The 18,732-nt window shown below is 43.0% G+C and overlaps 1 protein-coding gene across 1 annotated transcript in view; it reads left to right on the plus strand.

Annotated features, from left to right (window-relative positions):
• Nucleotides 1–17,701, plus strand: part of pax7a (paired box 7a) — a 75,061-nt gene extending 57,360 nt beyond the window's left edge. Inside the window, exons 8-9 of the mRNA XM_007897872.2 lie at nt 10,115–10,361; nt 14,549–17,701. Coding sequence (XP_007896063.1) covers nt 10,115–10,361; nt 14,549–14,664 — 363 coding nt within the window. The 3' untranslated portion in view covers nt 14,665–17,701. The remainder of the gene's footprint in view (nt 1–10,114; nt 10,362–14,548) is intronic.
• Nucleotides 17,702–18,732: the final 1,031 nt, after the last annotated feature.

Raw genomic sequence — 18,732 nt, forward strand, 5'->3', positions numbered from 1 at the left:
CACACAGTCACACCACTTTACAATGAAGCATTTTGAAATTTTCTCCCAACATGAAAGGTGCTATATCAACCTTAAGGATTATTATTATTCTTTATATTATACCTTCCTTTGCCAAGTGCACAACAAGCAATACAATTCCACAACAAAAATAATTTGCATTTATATATACTCCCACATGCACAGTTGCGTCCCAGAGCGCTTGTCACACACATTTACATTGAGAGAGGATGCCCCAAGGCACTGAACAATCCAGAGTTTGCACTTGAGCTGGGAGTGGGGTTTGGTGGGCGAGGAGGTGAGGACGTAAGATGGTCAGGTAGGAGCAAGATTGACATCAGCAGCAACCTGATGACCTAGAAGTCAAACAGTTTTTCACCCTCCATTTAACATAGAACGGAGAAATATTGACCTAGATGACTGCACAATATTGGGGTTTCCCTATAAATTCTTTGGCCTATTTCCTTTCACCCTTCCTGAATTCAAACCCTGCAATTTTCCTATTACAATATCACGCAGGAAAAACAACTCAAAGTTCTTCAAAGTAAGAGTTGAGAATCCATCTGTGTATGGTTTATGTTCGGATCGGGTTACAATAAAGGTTAGGGCCAGGATTATGCAGCATCGATTAGAGTTAGGATTTGTGCCATAGTTAGTTTTTGGGCTAAAGTTATGGTTGAACTTGGGTCAGAATTAGTGTTAGTATGTGGGTTAGAGTTGGGTCAAGTCAGGATTAAGCAGCGTGGGCTGCAGCTATCAGACCCATGTCCCACCATCTTCCTCTTGGAGAACTCCCAATGGCTAGGGAACTGATGTGCCACAGCGCTGGCGGCACTTTGAGGGTTAAGACTGGTGGTGAGATGTCGCTTCAAAGTCTCAGCTGGCTGGGTGTCTGCACTCAGTTTCCAGCTGAGACCTATTTCACTATTTATTTACATGTAATTATCGCTATAAGGTGCAGATATTAACTCTGTCAGGAGCAATTTGCTTTGACATTTCTCACTCTGCCTGTTCCCCACTGTTCCTGCTTTGAGCTGCTTGCCACTCACGGAATTGTTTGCCGTTGCTCTTCAAACTGTAGCACAGATTCGCAACACCTCCAGGCTCCCACCATTAAAAGCAGCAATTTAATTTGCTCGGGGAACATTCTGGAAAGCCGTATCAGAAAATTGTCTTTATTTTTTTTATTTGTTGGCAAATCTGCCAAGCAGAGATCGATGCATTTCAAGATAAATTTATGTCCAATGTTTTTTTTCAAATCAAAGCCTAATGTGTAGAATTAACCTTTCGTTATTCGGGTGACTGTTGGAAGCTGTCCAGCTATTTGTCATTAGATTGTAAAACCCACAAAATGGTTATGCTTAAATTAACCCCTTTGTTTAGAGGAAAGCTTTCTCTATTTCCCCCCCAACTCGTGTAGTGGAGGGCGGAGAAACAGTTTCACAGTACCCTCAGATACCTTGCCTCAAGCAGCTGTTATTTATATGACAGCAAGTATCAGTGGGGCATTTGACCATGGAAAAGGAGGGGCATTGTAGCTGCAATCCTGTCCTCAGTCAACATCCTCAATCTTCCAGCAAAGTCTGTGGCTAGCGACCAGGATGATTTTCCCGCTTTGCTAGCCCAGGGGTGTTGCTTGAATGGGCTTACTCCAATCTTATTTACCAGGTCACACATACATGCTGAAAGCACCTGAGAGGGAGCAGCATTAGCTCCTCAATCTTAGGAACGGGAGATCCTCTGGCATCGCTGTCAAAGCTCACAGGCTTTGAACAACTTTGAGATGTTTTCCTATGTGAGAGGTGCCATATGTAAGCGAACATTTTGCCTACAAAAATATACAGTCAATTCACTTTATAGTATATTCTGAGAAGAGCTTTGAGACGTCTTGAAGACCTGATAAGGCGCTGTATCAAATGCAAGGATTATTATTATTAAAGTTGTGACTAGCAATAATCTCTCCCATTATCTCTCCTTTCTCGAATAATCTGCATAAGGGAGCAGTCACAGTAGCAAGCCACCCCAAAACTCAGTTATTTTTTAGTGCGGTGTATGCATACCCTGGGGATGCACTCTATATATATTCCCTATTACCAAGGTAATGCATGGCTGGGACTGAATTCTGAGGTTATTTCCATCTCTTGCTGGCTCGAAGATTCTTCTGTAACCAAACTGTGGACCACATGCAGCGATGTAATGCATCTCTGATCCTCCATTACTCTGGGATATTGATTGTGCAATTCAGTAATCCAGCACTTAACCCTTCCCTTAACACTCGCAAAAGGACATTTTGAGTTTAAGGCGAAGTACATCTTTTTATTTTATCTGAAATCTGGGTGAGGGGCCGAGTACAGCAGAGCGGCAGGACTGAGACAAATAGGAGAGCGGATGAAGCCAATCCAGAAACAGTGGTCAGATGACACCAACTTTTAGTTTAAGAGGAAGGGAAGACTGAGGGAAGAGGGGAAGTCTGGTAGAGTGTGGGAGGAATAATAATAATAATAATCCTTACCTTATCACGGCTTCGAGACGACTCAAAGAATTTCACAGACTATACTGTAAAATGAATTGATGGTATATTTTGTGGGGGAATGAAAGAGTTTCACAGATTTGATGTCTTGGGTGAATGAGTTAGAAGTGTAGACAGAGCAAGGAGTCTGGATTGCAGTGCAGAGAGGACGTAAGGAGGAGGAAAAACATTTTAGACGGGGCTATGGAGCTTCAGAGAAAAAAGAGAAAAGTTTTAAGCACTGTAGTATTAATGAAGAAATATGATTAATAAAACTGAAAATGAGTGTTATAGAGTGTGATAGCGCTCCAGGACTCTACCCTGCGTGAAGAGTGCTATATAAATGCAATTGTTGTTGATAAGTGTATTACAGAGATTCTATTACAGTGCTTTAATAGGTGTTACAATAATAATAAATAATAATCCTTGCATTTGATATAGCACCTCATCACGTCTTCGAGACGTCTCAAAGTGCTTCACAGAATATACAATGTGTATGACAGAGAATGTTTCAGTGAGTGTTATGGTGAGTGATATGGAGAGTGTTATAGATTGTATTACAGAGAGAGTTATACTGAATGTTATAATCTTACACTCTGTGAATATTATAGGGAGAATATAGATGTATCACAGGGAGTGTTATAAAAAGTTATAGTGAATGTTACACACAATGTTATTAATTATATTTTGAGTGTTATCATGAGTGTTTCATTGACGAGATTTATGAAGAAGAGTCCAATAGAAATGGTGCATAATGGCTTGTGCATCTGGGCTCAGGCAGGCGTTGTCAGTGGTGTTCAGGGAAGAGATTTGGGAATGAATGACTACTTCAGAAGTTTAGGCTTGATTCCCTTTGGGGATCAGGGATCTTCTGTATGAATTTACCTTTAGGTGATAGAGTGGGTGTGGTGGATACTATGATAGGGTGGGCTTTGTGTGGCTGAGGAAGGAGTGGGACTGATGCACTCAATAGGGTTTTCACATTCTAGGTTGTCATATATTCTTATGCATTCGTTACCAAATATGTACTGATACCTAGTGGCAGAACATTAGCATTGCATCAAATTTTACAACTCACTTTTAGTCACATGCTGAGTAGTTTGGTTTAAATTACACGTATTCTGTCCAAAGCAATCTCAGACCACCCTGCAATTAAATAATAATAATAATCCTTGCATTTGATATAGTGCCTTATCTCATCATTGAGACGTCTGAAAGCGCTTCACAGAATATACTGTAAAGTGGATTGACTGTATATTTTGTGGGCGAAATGGTCCGATCAGAACAGACAGATAAAAAATGATTTGGAATTAGTGAATTCCAGAAATATCATGTCGGGCCCTCTGAAACCACATTCAGGATTTTACTGTAAGGGGCATTGACTGCGTATTTCATAGGGAAATACAGCAGTCAATCTATACACAGCAATGCCCCACAGTGATTGAACAATTTTAGGTGGAGAATTGTTGGCCAGGGCCCCAGGAGAAACTCCCATCTCTTTTCGAATAGCGCCATGGGATCTTTAATGTTCACCTGAACAGGAAGACAGAATTTCGACTTAACATCTCATCCCAAGGACAGCAAATCCAACAATGCAGCGTTCTCCCAGCAATGGGCTGGACTGACAGCCTAGCCTGTGGCTTCAAAGTCTCAATATGAAGTTCAAACACACAGCCTTCTGACTCAGAGAATTTTACCAACTAAACCAATCTAAAACCTAAGTGAAACATCAAACCAGACTTTATGGGGAAAATAACTTGTTTCTGTGTTGTAACATTCCATGAATCAATGCCAGATCCATGCCAGGTATACGCCAACAACAACAAAATTACATTTATGTAGCACCTTTCACGTCGGGAGGACGTCCCAAGGCACCAAGTACATGCCAGGATGACAGTGCTCTCTAAGTGCCAATGGACACTTGCCAATTGTTAAAATTACTGTCAGATCCCTCCATCCAGCATCATGTATAAAAACGAGTGTCTCAAGGAGTCATTGAGGGCCAATTCTTCCCAATGTTTCATCGATGGCTGCCAAGGAAGGGGAGGAGCCAGGACAAGCAGTTCGCTCGCCCAACAGAGCCCGTACCTCACTGGGGAAGGCTTTTCACTTTTGATTAACTCCCTGCAGCCAATTAGCCATGTGACACACAGAGCAGATAGCAAATCATCTCCATCATCTGCTCCTAGGCAGGGAGGACAGGAGCCCAACAGCACAGGGCTGCTCCACAGCCCTAATTACAGCTGCTTATGTCGGCCGTGAAAATCTGCGTAATTGCTCTCTTGCAATCAACGGGGTTTTTTTTGAAGACCAATTTGTTTTTCTAATGAATTTGGTTTTTGTTCTATAGATAGACAATCCTTTTCTCCCTAACAGTCTCCCAACATCAACTCCTCACAAAGTGCTTTTAACCATTTCAGAACCAAAGGAACTCTTTCTCAGAAAGTTCAGAGAGAATTTACCAAATGTTCCGTCTCTTAAAGTGTGAGGAGACGATTCATGGGTACCTCTGCTATCTCTCTCATAATGACCACTATCTATGTCCGAGCCCAGACAATAAATATCAGAGGGTATCAGACCATAAGGGAATCATGGCCTTATTCTGTGCTCAGCAACTGAAGTCCACCCACTCAAACCTTCCACCAGGGGTCTGAATATCCATTAGGAGTCCTGTAGCATATTGGTTAGAGCACTTGTCTCGCAAGTGAGAGGTCCTGGGTTCGATTCCTGGGCAAGCCAAGTTTCCTTACTCCACACACCTCTGTTTACCTTTCAGTAAGTAGGAACCTGGTTGTTAGTTGATTGGTGTATCACTTTTCTGAAGGTAATAAGCTCTTCAAAAATAACATTTAAAAATTTATAATTGTCACTCAATCCACGACTATTTGTGGGATTGGCTGCTGCATGTCGCCCACAAAATATACAGTCACTTTACTGAATCACTTCACAGCAGATTCTGTGAAGCACTTTGAGACGTCTCGAAGACATGATAAGACGCTATATCAAATGCAAAGCATAGTATTATTAGGAGGGGGAACAGTTCTCCTCCCTAATCCATGGGCGCTGAGGCTTATTTTAGTCCCAGTTGTTACCTGAGGCTCTGATCAGCTAACTCACCACAGACCGGGGATCAGACCTATGCCCTTCCATCCTAATAAATCCATTTTGTGCCCTCAAATCCATTTGTCCAGGGCTACTATCCATAACTCTGCTAGGACTATGGGACACTTCCCTGCATGAGGGGTGCTATGTAAATGAAAGTTGTTGTTGACCCAAATCCCAAGCCTGAAGACTGCTCACTCCCATTCACAGTCCTTTACTTCACTCCCTGTAGGAAATTCCAAGTCTGATTATCCCGTCGAGAAGATGACTGGCGACCCCCAGAATTTAACTACCAACCACAGGGTAACAACAACAACAACTTGCATTTATATCGTGCTTCTCATACAGGGTAGTGTCCCAGACCGCTTGACAGTGGCAGAGCACAATGCTGAGCCAGGGGAGAGGGGGAAGGTGACGTTCGGCACGGTCAAAGAGGAAGGTCTTCAGGCACGATCTGAAGATGGGGAAGGAAGAGGCGAGGCGGAGGGATAGAGGGAGCACGTTCCAGAGTTTCGGAGCAACACCAGAACCACTATTGACCTATAAGTGGTGGTTCTGAGCAGGACCTCAGTCGATTTAAAAAAAAATTAAGAGATTGAGAATTAAATTTCCCTCAGTGATAGCTTCTCAGGTGTTGTGTTACGTTGAAATTGGTTGTATTATTTGCTTGTGCCTCGAGTTCAGGCAGCCTTTCACTGAATGTTTCTGGGATATCAGGTTTTCATCTAATTGGAATAAACTATGTTGGTCACAGTTTCATTGGTAATTTGACTACGAAATTAGCGGCTTGTGAATTGCAAACATTCTGTGTCAGATCCAGAAGCCACAGTTTTCTAGACTCCTTCCTTCAAAAGGAACCGACTCATCTCTCCCCCACTCCCAATATTATTTGCTTGTGACCTTTCTCGCTTTGCAATATTCCCCCTGAAGCATTTTGTTTGTGTTTTAATTTTATTTTTTTAAAAAAAGAACTTAATGCTCGCTTCCTCCTGCCCTTCCCTCCCCGCACACACACAGAGAGAGAGAGAGAGAGAGAGACAGACACACTCTCTTTCTCCAGATATAGATTACAGGACTTGACTGATGTAGGAAAGCAGAGGTTTGACTACACAACCCTATCAGTCCTGCACGCACCAAAGCCTCAGGCACATCGACCGCACTGCCACCCTTTTGTACTGGGACTCTCTTTCACGTTTATTGAAACCACAGAGAGACTCGAAAGATCTCAGGAAATCTTGTTTAGATCCAATAATTGCTGGGTGCAGTCTATTAGTTGTGTCCGCAGGGGGTTCTGTGAGGAGTCAACGCACTGTGGCAGGCTGAGAGAGAGATAGAGAGAGAGAGAGAGAGAAAAGCAGACAGAGAAAGAGAACTTTAAACCTTAATCAAAATGATTTGCAAACAGAAGCCAGCAGCTGAATCCCTGCTCTTTTTTTGCAAATGCAGGTCAGAAAAACAACAGCTCCTGTTGCTAATTATTGTAAGGGCTGAGAATTCACATACCTCACCTCTCTTTCTCTCTCTGCACATAAACTCTGCAAGCAATCTGAAATTAATTTGGTCAGAATAATGTCCTAAAGTTAAACAGAGCTGATGAGTGGAAGGGGGGAGTAAACAGAGAGAGTCGCTGTACCTTCCTCAAACCACTTATACTGCAGTCAGCTTCAATCTAATTAACTCGTAAACTAAATCATCAAATCTTGGCAACAAATCTGCTTACTGACCCATCGCTTGTTCTTAATTTCCTTCATCCCAGAACCATCAGCCGAGGCATCCATCACTCACCCTTGTTCCCTGCAACCTTTTTCCCAAAATGTCTGTGTTTCACTTCTTTCTGCTGCTTTCAAAAACCTTCAGGAAAACAGTTCCCTTCGACTGGCATTTTGATTTTGATTAACGTGCTTCATTCACTCTTTTTAGTGACAAGGCACTAAAGCAAAATTCTTTCAATATGAAACTTGCTGCAGAAACGCCTTCATCCAGACAACAATAATAACCCCTTTCATTATTCTCAGAACCAGGATTTTAATTCACATGACATTGTTTAAAGGATGACATCTTTAGGAAGGGATTTCAGCACTTGTAAACCATGCCAACGAGATGTCATTAGGTGATGCCAGTAAATTCAAAATAACAGCTCCACTCCTGATGCCCCACCACCAAAAAAAAATTTGCAAAACAAAATCACAAATGCACTTTAAGTCCCGGTGTCCTCAGGTCGTTGATAATCAGTGATCACAAACTTTGTATTACTTTTGCAAAGCTTCACTGCAAGTTAAGTTCTAAGCACGAACGATTGCTCCTGAATTCTGTCGTCCACGGATGGCTTTATGCAAATTGCTGCACTTTTACCATGTTTTATGAATATTTTACTGTTTTAAGGAATGTTGGGGGTGGGTGGAGGGGAGACGATTTAGTTTTTGAAGGATTTCAAGCTCTGGTACTCTCCCAGCATCTCGTGTCACTGCTTATTTTCTCCAGTATTATTTCAGTTTCCTCGTATTAACCTTGATAACTCCTCCCAGGAGGTGCAGGTAGTGACTTTGCTGTATTTACTCCAGCCCCTTCGCACTGCTGAGCTCAGTAACCTCTACCAGCAGCTACAGCCTGTATTTATGTAGTCCCATTCACGCCAACAAGCATCTCAAAACATTTACCCATTGACGTTGTGGATGCCCAGCAAGAAATGGGAGGGATGCAGATGGGATCGAAGTCAAGGGACAAAGAGGTGGGTCGTTTTGGAAGGCTTGAAAAGCAATGTCAGTTAGAAGCAAAGCAAATGGTTTACAGAAAGAGTGCCACAGGACAGGGCTTGGAGGCTCAGCCACCAGTGGTGGAGCAGAGGGAGCAATAGATTAGAGTCAAAAGCCTCATCATGGCTCGTTCTTCTATGAGGGGGGGGAAGAGTATGGGATCATTGTGATATTATTGGTAAGTTGAGATGGATCATAAAGTTAATTCTTTCAGAACAATTGCATAATTGTTGTATGATGTGAAAGTCCTCTTTCAATCTCGAGAATCTTATTATAATAGGGATCCTTTTTTGGGGGGTGACTCCAGGGTCGTGGAGAAATACCTATAACAGAAATACCTAGAAATGCATCAAGCAGCCCATTCCGAAGTACCCCCAGGGCTGTTTGCGTGGGTTAAATGCTGGATCCTCTCAGATTAACAGGACCCAGAGGCTGAGCGCTTCAGAAGTTGTCAGAATTAATTACTTTTCTTTTTTTTCTGTTTAAAAAAAAGAGGCTATCTCCCAGGAAAAAAATGCCAGGTAGCCTGAGGGTGGCTAGTAACACACTGTGCAAGTCACCTCGCTGCCTTATCTCGCCCTGTATCCTCTAACATCAACTAATACAGACTGTTGAAAGTTATCGAGGGTTCCAAGGCGAAGTCCTTACCCCTCCTGTAGTAATCTTCCAAGCCTGGTTATGATTCTTCTGAGCTGAGTATTATGCAGGACCCCTGTCAATCACTGTGACTGGCAGCTGGCTGGTTTGCAGCTAACTCTCCACCAACCCTCTGCCCACCAGCTCTCATCAGATCAAATATTGCAGATGTGAGGAGGATTATTAATTTTTGTTCACCAATCGTGTGTCCCATTTAGTGAATTAACTCTCGTAGTGGGGAGGGGTGTGTGTGTGTGGGGGGGGGGGGGGGGGGAGGGGGGGGAGTGCTGGAAGGGAAAGTGTTTTTTTTATGTAAAGTTTTTGCTTTGGTTTTAAGCAGTTTTATGTTGTCCTATTTGTGCCTCTCGACGCTCATTCACCATCTTTCCTCTTAAATGTCCACATACCGTGACCACCAGCCAAGCTTTTAACTGCTTCCTGGCTGATGGTTCATTGCAGTTTAATTTGAGATTCAGAGAAAAAGAAATCATCGTGGTTTCTGTGATTGTTATTTGCATGTGGAAGGAGGAGTTAGGAGTTGATCAATGGGAAAGTGATGGATGAGATGAATAATACAATTAATAATCGTTGAATTTAATATGCCATCGATGATGTGAAAACATTCTCAAAACGCTTCACAGGGAATTGCAGTGGTGTGACTGTGTAGCAGGAATTTTTGAAGTACTTACTGTATGTGCATAATTGCCTTTGGGGATCAGGGAACATCTGTATAGAACTTGAAGTAACTTTCCCCATAGGAGGCAGAGCAGGTATGCACAGCCAATTTGCCCACAACAATGTCCCACACCTAGCCAGATTGTAAAGAAGACTGAAGGGACAAGTTACACAGCGCTCAGGTCCTGAGCTTCACTCTCTACTGACTTGCTTTTTAAATCTGGATCAATGTAGTGCTCCCCAGTACTGTACTGGATTGTTAGCCAAAACTATGAGCTCAAGTCTCAACGTGGTGCTTGAACCCACAACCTCTGTCCAGAGGTAACGGTTTTACCGGTGTGCCAGGCTGATAGTAGTCATTTGAAGAGTACATCCTGATACTTTCGTACCCTCTGCCATGGCTCCTGCCATTACTAATTTCTTCTCTCCCTCTCTCAAGCAGGTGATGAGTATTTTGAGTAACCCAAGTGCTGTCCAATCGCAGAGCCAGCATGACTTCTCCATCTCGCCCCTCCACGGCGGCCTGGACACCTCAAACTCTTTGTCCGCCAGCTGCAGCCAACGTTCTGACTCCATCAAGGGGGTGGAGAGTCTCCCCACCTCGCAGTCTTACTGCACCCCTACCTATAGCACAACCGCCTACAGCATGGACCCTGTGGCTGGCTACCAGTACAGTCAGTACGGACAAAGTAAGTTGTCACCTCTTATCTTTCATTAATCTTCCTTAAAAGGGCCGATGTGTGATTGACATGCTGTTTTGGGAGGAGTTGGGGGCTAAACGGACACTGGGAAAGCAGGCAAGTTATTCAGAATTCTAGCCACGTGAGGATTGTGGTATTGTGCCATTCTTCAACAACAATACAAACAACAATTTGCATTTATATTGTCCCTTTCACGTCGGGAGGACATACCAAGGCACCTGTGTGAGCATCGTCAGGATATTCCTTCCTCAGTCCCAACCCTGTCCTTGGCCAATATACATATATACAGCAAGAAATCAAGAGTGTAAACTATGGCTGAGTTTACGCCTTCCCTTGTTCGGGAGTGCTGAGGCTAATTGTCTCTCCGACCACCTTTCCTGCTAAGATCAGTAACTCAGCACTAACTGTAGCTTGTGTAACACCAAATGTAGCACCAACTATGGCCTGACTGCAGCTTAATTGGAATGGACTGTATGTATTTGTGCCTGTTAGCTTGAATGTAACACTGAAATAGCCTGGACTATAAGACTTCCTTTGAGGTGAACAACCTCAGTCTTATTTTGTCTCTTGTTTTGAAAGTTTCCATTTTAAATTAGTTTGAATTTTGCAAATCGATAATGACCACAGATACAGTACTAATAAAAGCAGTTAAATCTTGAGCAGCAAAAGTGTTCAATACATTAAATAAATAAATATGTCTCAGTCAAGGTGTGGAGACAGGCTCAGATGTTAAACTAATAATGTTCTTTAGTTGCCCCTCTGTTGTTCTGGATGGGTTAAAAGGTGCTTCCTTTTGCCTTTAGTCTTCACCGTCCTGCCCTTGCCTTGTCCTCGCCGACCTCTGCTCCCATTCTCCACGCTGCTTCCTCAATCAGCTACCCCTAATGTCTTTAACTTCTGCAATTAAATTGAAACCTTCTGCTGCAGGGTCTGGATCAATAGCAGCTTTCCCTTTCACTGAGAGTGAGCCCTGACCCCACACTTGCCTCTGGATGTGAACAAACATGTGCAGTTGATAAATAAAATCGCCAGTGAGCCCTGATAGTGAGTATCCCAATAACTAGCACCCAGGGCTAAGTGTCAGTCACACCCAGTACGTGTGTGTGTGTGTGTGTGTGTGTGCCCGCGCACTACATTCCATTGAGGCTGTTCCCTTTCTGACCCCACGATGTCAGGGTGTTAACAACACATTCAGAGTTCCTGCGATAGCGCCTGCAGCACTATCAAGACCTTCAAAAAATTAAAGGGTATTGGGCAAAGTACAGGGAAATGGGATTAGAGCAGTTAGCTCCAGAGTAGAGTAACCCAGCACCATCACAGGCATAATGATGAAGGAACAGAATTGGATCAAAGTGGGGAGCTCTAGTGGGACTCAGTAGCCTCATCAAATTCAAAATGGTGTAAGAGCAAGGGAATGGGATTAGAGTGGATAGCTCCAGGGGAGAAGCCAGCACCAGCATAGACACAACAAACCAAATAGCTTCCTTCTGAGCTGTAAACTTTCTACAGTTATAACACACAGTCTACACTGACTCAAAACAGTGTTGAATTGTTGGAAGTGCCATCCTTTGGATGAGATGTTAGGTCGAGGTGCCTTCTGCACGTTAAATATCCCATGGCACTATCCGAAAAGAAAAAGGAATTTCTCAGTGTCCTGGACAACAATTCCCAAGATAAAATTGATCATTGACTTTGTGATTGTTTGTGAGACATCCTGGTTGTGTGTTCACCTACGATTACAGCCACTACACTTTGTAAATGTTGGGAGGCTTTTCAATGACATGATAAGACACTTATCAAATGCAAGGTTTAATATTATACCATATCGCTCCCAGTCATGAGCAAAGTCCTACTATTTGCATACCCATCAAGTCCTGAGATTATCTTGTGACACAGGATACTTTCATACTTTTATGAAACATTATCTAGGCTGGACTTGTATGTTTGCTGCTTAGCTACAAGCAGCAACTTTAGCTGCCTGACCTGTGGTACATAATATCATTTATTTTTGATGAGGGCATAGTGAAAAACAAGAAACACCAAATGTTATTTTAATTTCTCTTCAACATACATACCTTTTTGTTTCCCTTTTTCTGTCTCCTGATGTAGCTGACTCATGCTGTGGGACATTTCCATAAGCACCCTCCATTACTAGGCCCATAGTCTTTATTCAAGCGCGAGCCCAGACATGAATGTTAGTAGGATAATCAACCTTGGACGTGACACAGCCCCGTCCTTATCCTCACTCGACATCCATACATGTAACCTGCTAGTAGCAGGCTTTCTGGATAGTGACGAATAGCAAGAACTCTGGTTGATTTCTCGCTCCTTAATCCAGCCCCAAAGGCCTGGGCTGAACCCAGACTCAAAGGTCCAGACCTAACTCAATCTCAGAGGCCTGGGTCTCACCCAGCCCAAAGGCAAACATCACGGAATTGCCAGTTTTTTAAAAAAATTCATATTTGTCCTTTCTCTGTTATAATGACTGCTCTGTCTAATCAGCTAACACCGGCCTGTTTCATGTCCCCTGCCTGATCTACCCCACTGTCGGTGGGCAGGGTTTCAGCCATTCTGCTCCACTTTGTAGCATTCCATCGTGTAGCCCCTCATCCCCTCATTTCCCCATCTTTAAAACCTGCCTTACGTTTTCTTTTAAACTTTCATAGTCACTTTCTCAGTTCCCGTTAAGCACTCAGTCAGTTGTGTAAAATGCTTTGAGACCTGAGGTGAAAGATGCTGTATAATATAAATGTAAATGGTGGTTGTTGTTATAATGTCTCTCTTCAAATACTTAGCCTATTCTCTTTATATGTTGCTATGGTCTCATCCAAAATGGCCACACAGCCAAACTTTTTATATTCCCATAACTGCACGAAAAAAAATCTTCTAACACCGCCCTTAGCTCCTCACCTAACAAACTTGGGAATTTGCCCCATGTGACCAGGAGTTGCTGATTCTTATTTTTTTAGATCACTATAAAAACTCAGAACTGGTTTGAAACCAAGTTTGGCGAGGGTTGACCTGGTGCTACAGAGCTAACCAATGACATTATGGACACAGATCATGGGGGAGGGGGGAACAGTCTCTGATAATGCTCTATTGGTGGTGGTGGGGGGGGGGCACAGCAACTCATCACTGAGCATCCCGAGGTGCCGTATTCCCGTGATGCGCTCAGCCACCGAGCATGCTCGTTGCAGCTCCACACTGATGCCAAAGGACATCAAAGAGTTGAGCGCAAGAGCATGAAGTGACATTAAATGGAAATGACAGCTCTCTAATGGAACTTTCTGTAGAAAGCTGGCTCCCCTTTGAGGCACGAAAGTAACAAAGTGCTTGATGCTGAAAATATGTTTATTTTATCAAAACTGGTTGCCTTGCGTGGCAGCTCTCTCCCAGTGAATCGTTGGCTGGGTAATGGGGAGGTTAAATAATGGAAAAGAAAGATTAGCCAGAGAAGCAGAAGAGGACACCTTCAAACACAGAAATGCCTTGTTGTTTATGAGGGCATCCAGAGTAACCAGGAACAGAGGAAAGAAAGGGAGTAGCCCATTCAACCTACCAAGTATCTTCCACCATTGTGTTCAATTGTAGCAATCTTTTAATCATATTTCCCCAACTTTTCTTCAAATCCCCTCCTTTCCCAATATCTATCTCTCCTTTTAAATATGTCAATCAATTCCGCACTTATGCCTTCTAAGGCAGTTCATTTCACAGTTTCACAACCCTGTGGGAAAATTGGCTTTGGTGATAACTAAAAATTGTTCCATCAGGACTCGTCACTGGAGTATCACATAGTGCCAGCTCTTCACTCTCTCTGCTGCACTCCGCTATAAACTTAAGATTATGTCCCCTTGTTTTCGGTTATTGAACCAAAGGAAAGAATTGTTCCTACCTAGTTTGTCTGGGACACAAGGGTAGATCTGAGTTTAAATCTTCACAATTCCAACCCCTCAATAACCAACCTTCTTATCCTGAAAATAATCTTTGAATTGTTAAAGGAAAAGGGGAAGAAAGGGCACTTGTGCAAGATACCAGAGGGCCCCATGGAATTATGTCATATTCAATGTATTTTGAGTAGGGCAGAGATATTGACCAGGACACATTACAAAGCCATTGAAATTTTACAGGGAGATGAAAGAAAATTTTAAGAATGTTCTACTTCTGTTTCTGAACAGGTGCAGTCGACTACCTCACCAAAAATGTGAGTCTGTCCACACAAAGGCGGATGAAATTGACCGAGCATTCGGCTGTCCTGGGTCTCCTGCAGGTGGAAACAGGACAGGCTTACTGAGAACAGCACACACCCCCATTGTGCATCCGTGGGGGGAGAGGGGGATCGAAGAAACAAGGGGTCACCTAATGTCTCTGAAGAATGGCTAAAAAATTAAAGGCTGAGACTGGGGGGAATTCTCAGGTGGGCTTCTCCCCACTCCCTCCACACAAAGTAACTGCCATTGCCTATTGGTACATTGTTACTTCAGAACCGGGGTTTTACCCCCAACCAAGCGCTTGAGTCTCGAAATGACTCCTGTAAATTGTGTAACATTCCTTCAATGGTTTAAACCTTTCCTTCGTTTCACTGCCGCTTTTTTTCCTGACTTGATGTGAGAGGCTGACAACCAACCCTAGCAGGAAGCATCAGTGTGCAGAAATAAAGAGAACTCACAATCTGACATTGAACCCTCTCCTATCCTCTTTCTTCGGGGATTCCCCATATCATTGTGAAGTGCACCGAGACCTTCATCTTACGTGAAAGGAGCTGCTTAAGTGCAAATTGATGTTGGACCACTTTTGCTGCAAACAACAGAGCACGGATGTCAACTGTGGATTAAGAGAGAGAGAAAAAAATAACTTGCACACCAGGGAATAAAAAAAAACTTTTCAATGATAACTGACCAAACATGCAGACAAACGCATAGCATGCATACACACAAACTATATCAAAATATATTAAAAAAACATTCCAGATAAAAATATTACCCATGGAATAAATCATGACCGGTAAATGTTTTTTGGGGGACGTCTCATTGTGGAGAGATTCTTAATGAATAATACCTTTGGCCAATCTGACTTCGTTTTTTAATGAAGGGACCACCATTTGTCGGTGTAATGCAGCACCCAAAATGCATTTCCAGTCACCAAGAGGACTACAATTAAAACCAAGAAATAGACTGTACAGCCCTTTACTTCTCCACATGTCAGAGCAAAGCCTTCAATGGGTTTTGGGAAGAAAGAGATTTTGTTGAGATTAAAACCAGATTAATATTAGCGTGCCCAAAGGGTGTGTAGTATTTATATTGGCCTTTGTTCATTCACACACTTCAAAAAATGATGGCGCTGTTCGTAAATGTATTGGGTGGGAGGTTGGGAGGGGGCAAGAATCGTCCTAGTGTTTTACTCGTATAAGAGCCCGTTTTTGATGTGCACATTGTACTATCACCGAGGTCCAGTATTTACAGCAATCGTAAATCAATGATTAGTGAAGGTATATAATAAACTAATTGTAGCATCAATTACATTTCGGGAGTACAATCCTTGTAGTATTATATAAACCACTGTATAGTAAGAGTACCTCTCATCCATCTGTGCTGTGTGTTATATAAAATCCTAGTCTATGTTTTTTTTTAAAAATGCAAGATTCCGCGTGGGTAATACAGAGCAGCAGCATGGTCTGAACACGAATCCTCACACACGCTTACATTTATTTTTCTCCCCTTTGCATTCCTGAACTACAGAATTAAATATCTGTTGTCTCTGTGTATCTAATGTTGTCAGGCGGGGCAGGAGCAAGGATGGACTTGGATTGGGGAGGGAGGAAGAGGGGGTGAGTAGGGGAGGAGGCAGCACTTTTTGAGAACAACACTTTTTTTTACAGTGTTGAAGAAACTTTTTAAGAAGTCTTCCCCCCACCCCCACCACCACCCTCCCTTTTTAGGGACTGCCCCTCTCCCTCTCTCCTACCCCTCTTCCAGAAGGTACAGTGAAATGTTGAGTCCGAACTTCCCTTCAGTCCATCTCAGCTGCGATTTTTAAAACAATATATAGCAACCTCTCAGCAATCAGTCACTCTTTCACAATGTACCTGTGACTTATCCCCCAATGTATTTGAAACCTTTTATGCAAAAATCAATGACTTTTTTTTAAAAAAATTCTGTTCTGCTGTTGCGATTTTGCATTTTGCTCTGTGTAAAAAAAGAAATCTACAAAACTGTACCATATTCTATAGAATCTTGGCATGTTAAATAACTGAATGATTCTGACTCCTTGCCCGTGACCGCTCCCATTCCATATTGAAAAATGTATTGTATGCTCTTAGCCTCTGAAGGAAAATCCCATCTAGTTTTTTTGTGACTGAATTTAATGTAATATCAGGTGTCCTTTATAAGATGCCCCTCCCCCCTTTCAAGGGAGGTTTACTTATTGAGAACTATGAAGCTATGATGACTAACGTGGGAAGGGTTAGAATAGAAGATTGGAGCATTTGAATGCTACAACAATCTCAGCTCCCCACCCAACCACCCACCCAACCCCTACCCACTAATATCAGTAAAAGTCGAGGGGAATAACCGTGAACATTGAACTGAGGAAAAATGTCTCAAATAAATAACAAAAAATGTTCTTTTTTATTTTGGTTGTGCATCTACCAGTGGTCCTTTCGAAAGCGGGATAGCAAGGGTGGGCAGGATATTTGACCATAAAAAGGAGGCTTCACAAACTGTGCTCTGATAATATCCTCACCAGACATCCAATCATGCATTTTCCAGAAGGCTGGTGGTCAGGGGGAGCAACTGGGTACAACTAAAGTGCAGAAATCTGGTCAATTTTCCCCCAGAGTAACCCAGGACACTGAGGGAATTGTAGCCCCGACTACCCAGGCTGAGATCTATCTGTAACACTGGGAACACATTTACCAACAGCAGCACCAAGAGAATGAGAAAGGTAACAGGTCTAGCTTTCAAAATTATGGGAAGCTGCAACGATATGGGAGCTTGCAGTGTGGGGGAGTATGCATCTTTCCTTCAGCTCAAAGGCACCTGATATCCCATTTAATACACCAATGTAGCTTTTTCTTACATCATTCCCTGATCATTGCCTTCTGAGCTTCTTCCCCCACAACTCCTCCCTCTAACCTAAAATCCTCCTTGTTCTCTACTTAGCTCTATATTTTCGTTGAGCATGTATGTATATAAAAATCATTGCATAATTTATTCTGCTATGTTGTTAGGTCTAGCGTAGTAGCAATCTGTACTCGCATTTACATGCAGTTTGTAGGTGTCTGACTTGTAACACTGGCATCAATGTTACCCATTAAAAGTTAACTGAAACTACCCAGACTGAGTGTATGCATTCGCTTTCATGTCCAATTATCCGTACTTGGTTCCTTGTAACTCTCACTCTGTGTCTCAGGTTTTTATAAATTGAGACTCGCCTGATACCAATTCACTCAGGGCATCGTTCCTCAGCTAATATGCAAACATAGAAGGTTTAAAGTAAAGGAGGCCATTCGGCCTATCATGTCCATGTTCGTGTTTGCTCTCCCACTAGAGCTCTCCTGATCCCATCCCCTGCTTCTTTCCTCCATGTCTATACTGAGCTCTATAAGACCAAAATGTCTCAAAGCAATTATTGTGTAGCACAATGACTATTTGTTTATAGGCAAACACAGCATCCATTTGCAGCAGTTAGTTCCAACAAACAGCCATGAGGTGAATGTCTAATCTGGAAGACTGTTGGCCAGTACACCAGGAAAACTCTTCTCCACTACAACAATGCAAATTTACTTTTATACAGTGCCTTTCACATTAAGAGGATGCCCAAAAGTGTCTAACAGAACTGGCTGACACCCAGGCAGGGGGTGAGAGTTGAGGGGGGAGGGAGGGAAATATGAAAAAGAACGGTCAACAAGTTAGGTCTTAAGACAGACTTTCAATGAGGGGAAAGAGTTGGAGAGACTCTGAGATATTGTTCCAGAGAGTGGGGCAGATTATGGTAGGGCGGATAGGGCAGGAGGCATGAAGCAGGCTGTGCTCGATCAGTGAAGGGAATGGACGGGTCACTAGGGTTTGAGGAGGTTGCAGAGGTAGGGTGGGGAAGGCTGTGGAGGGATTTAAAGGTGAGGAAGGAGATCTTGGATTCGATCTTCTGGGGGAATGGGTAACCAATGGAGGTGAGCAAGGATGAATAGAGCCAAGCGAGCATTAGTGTTTTGAGATCTTTAACATCCATCTGAACCGGCAGTTTAGTATCTCGTTTGACCGACAACATCTCAGACAATAGAGCACTCACCCAGCAGAGCGCTGGAGCCTCAGCCTAGACTGATCTCAAGTCCCGATGTTGGGTTTGAACCCACTACTTGGTC

This window comes from Callorhinchus milii, unplaced genomic scaffold (assembly GCF_018977255.1).
Source record: "Callorhinchus milii isolate IMCB2004 unplaced genomic scaffold, IMCB_Cmil_1.0 Scaffold24, whole genome shotgun sequence".
NCBI classification, from domain to species: Eukaryota; Metazoa; Chordata; class Chondrichthyes; order Chimaeriformes; family Callorhinchidae; genus Callorhinchus; species Callorhinchus milii.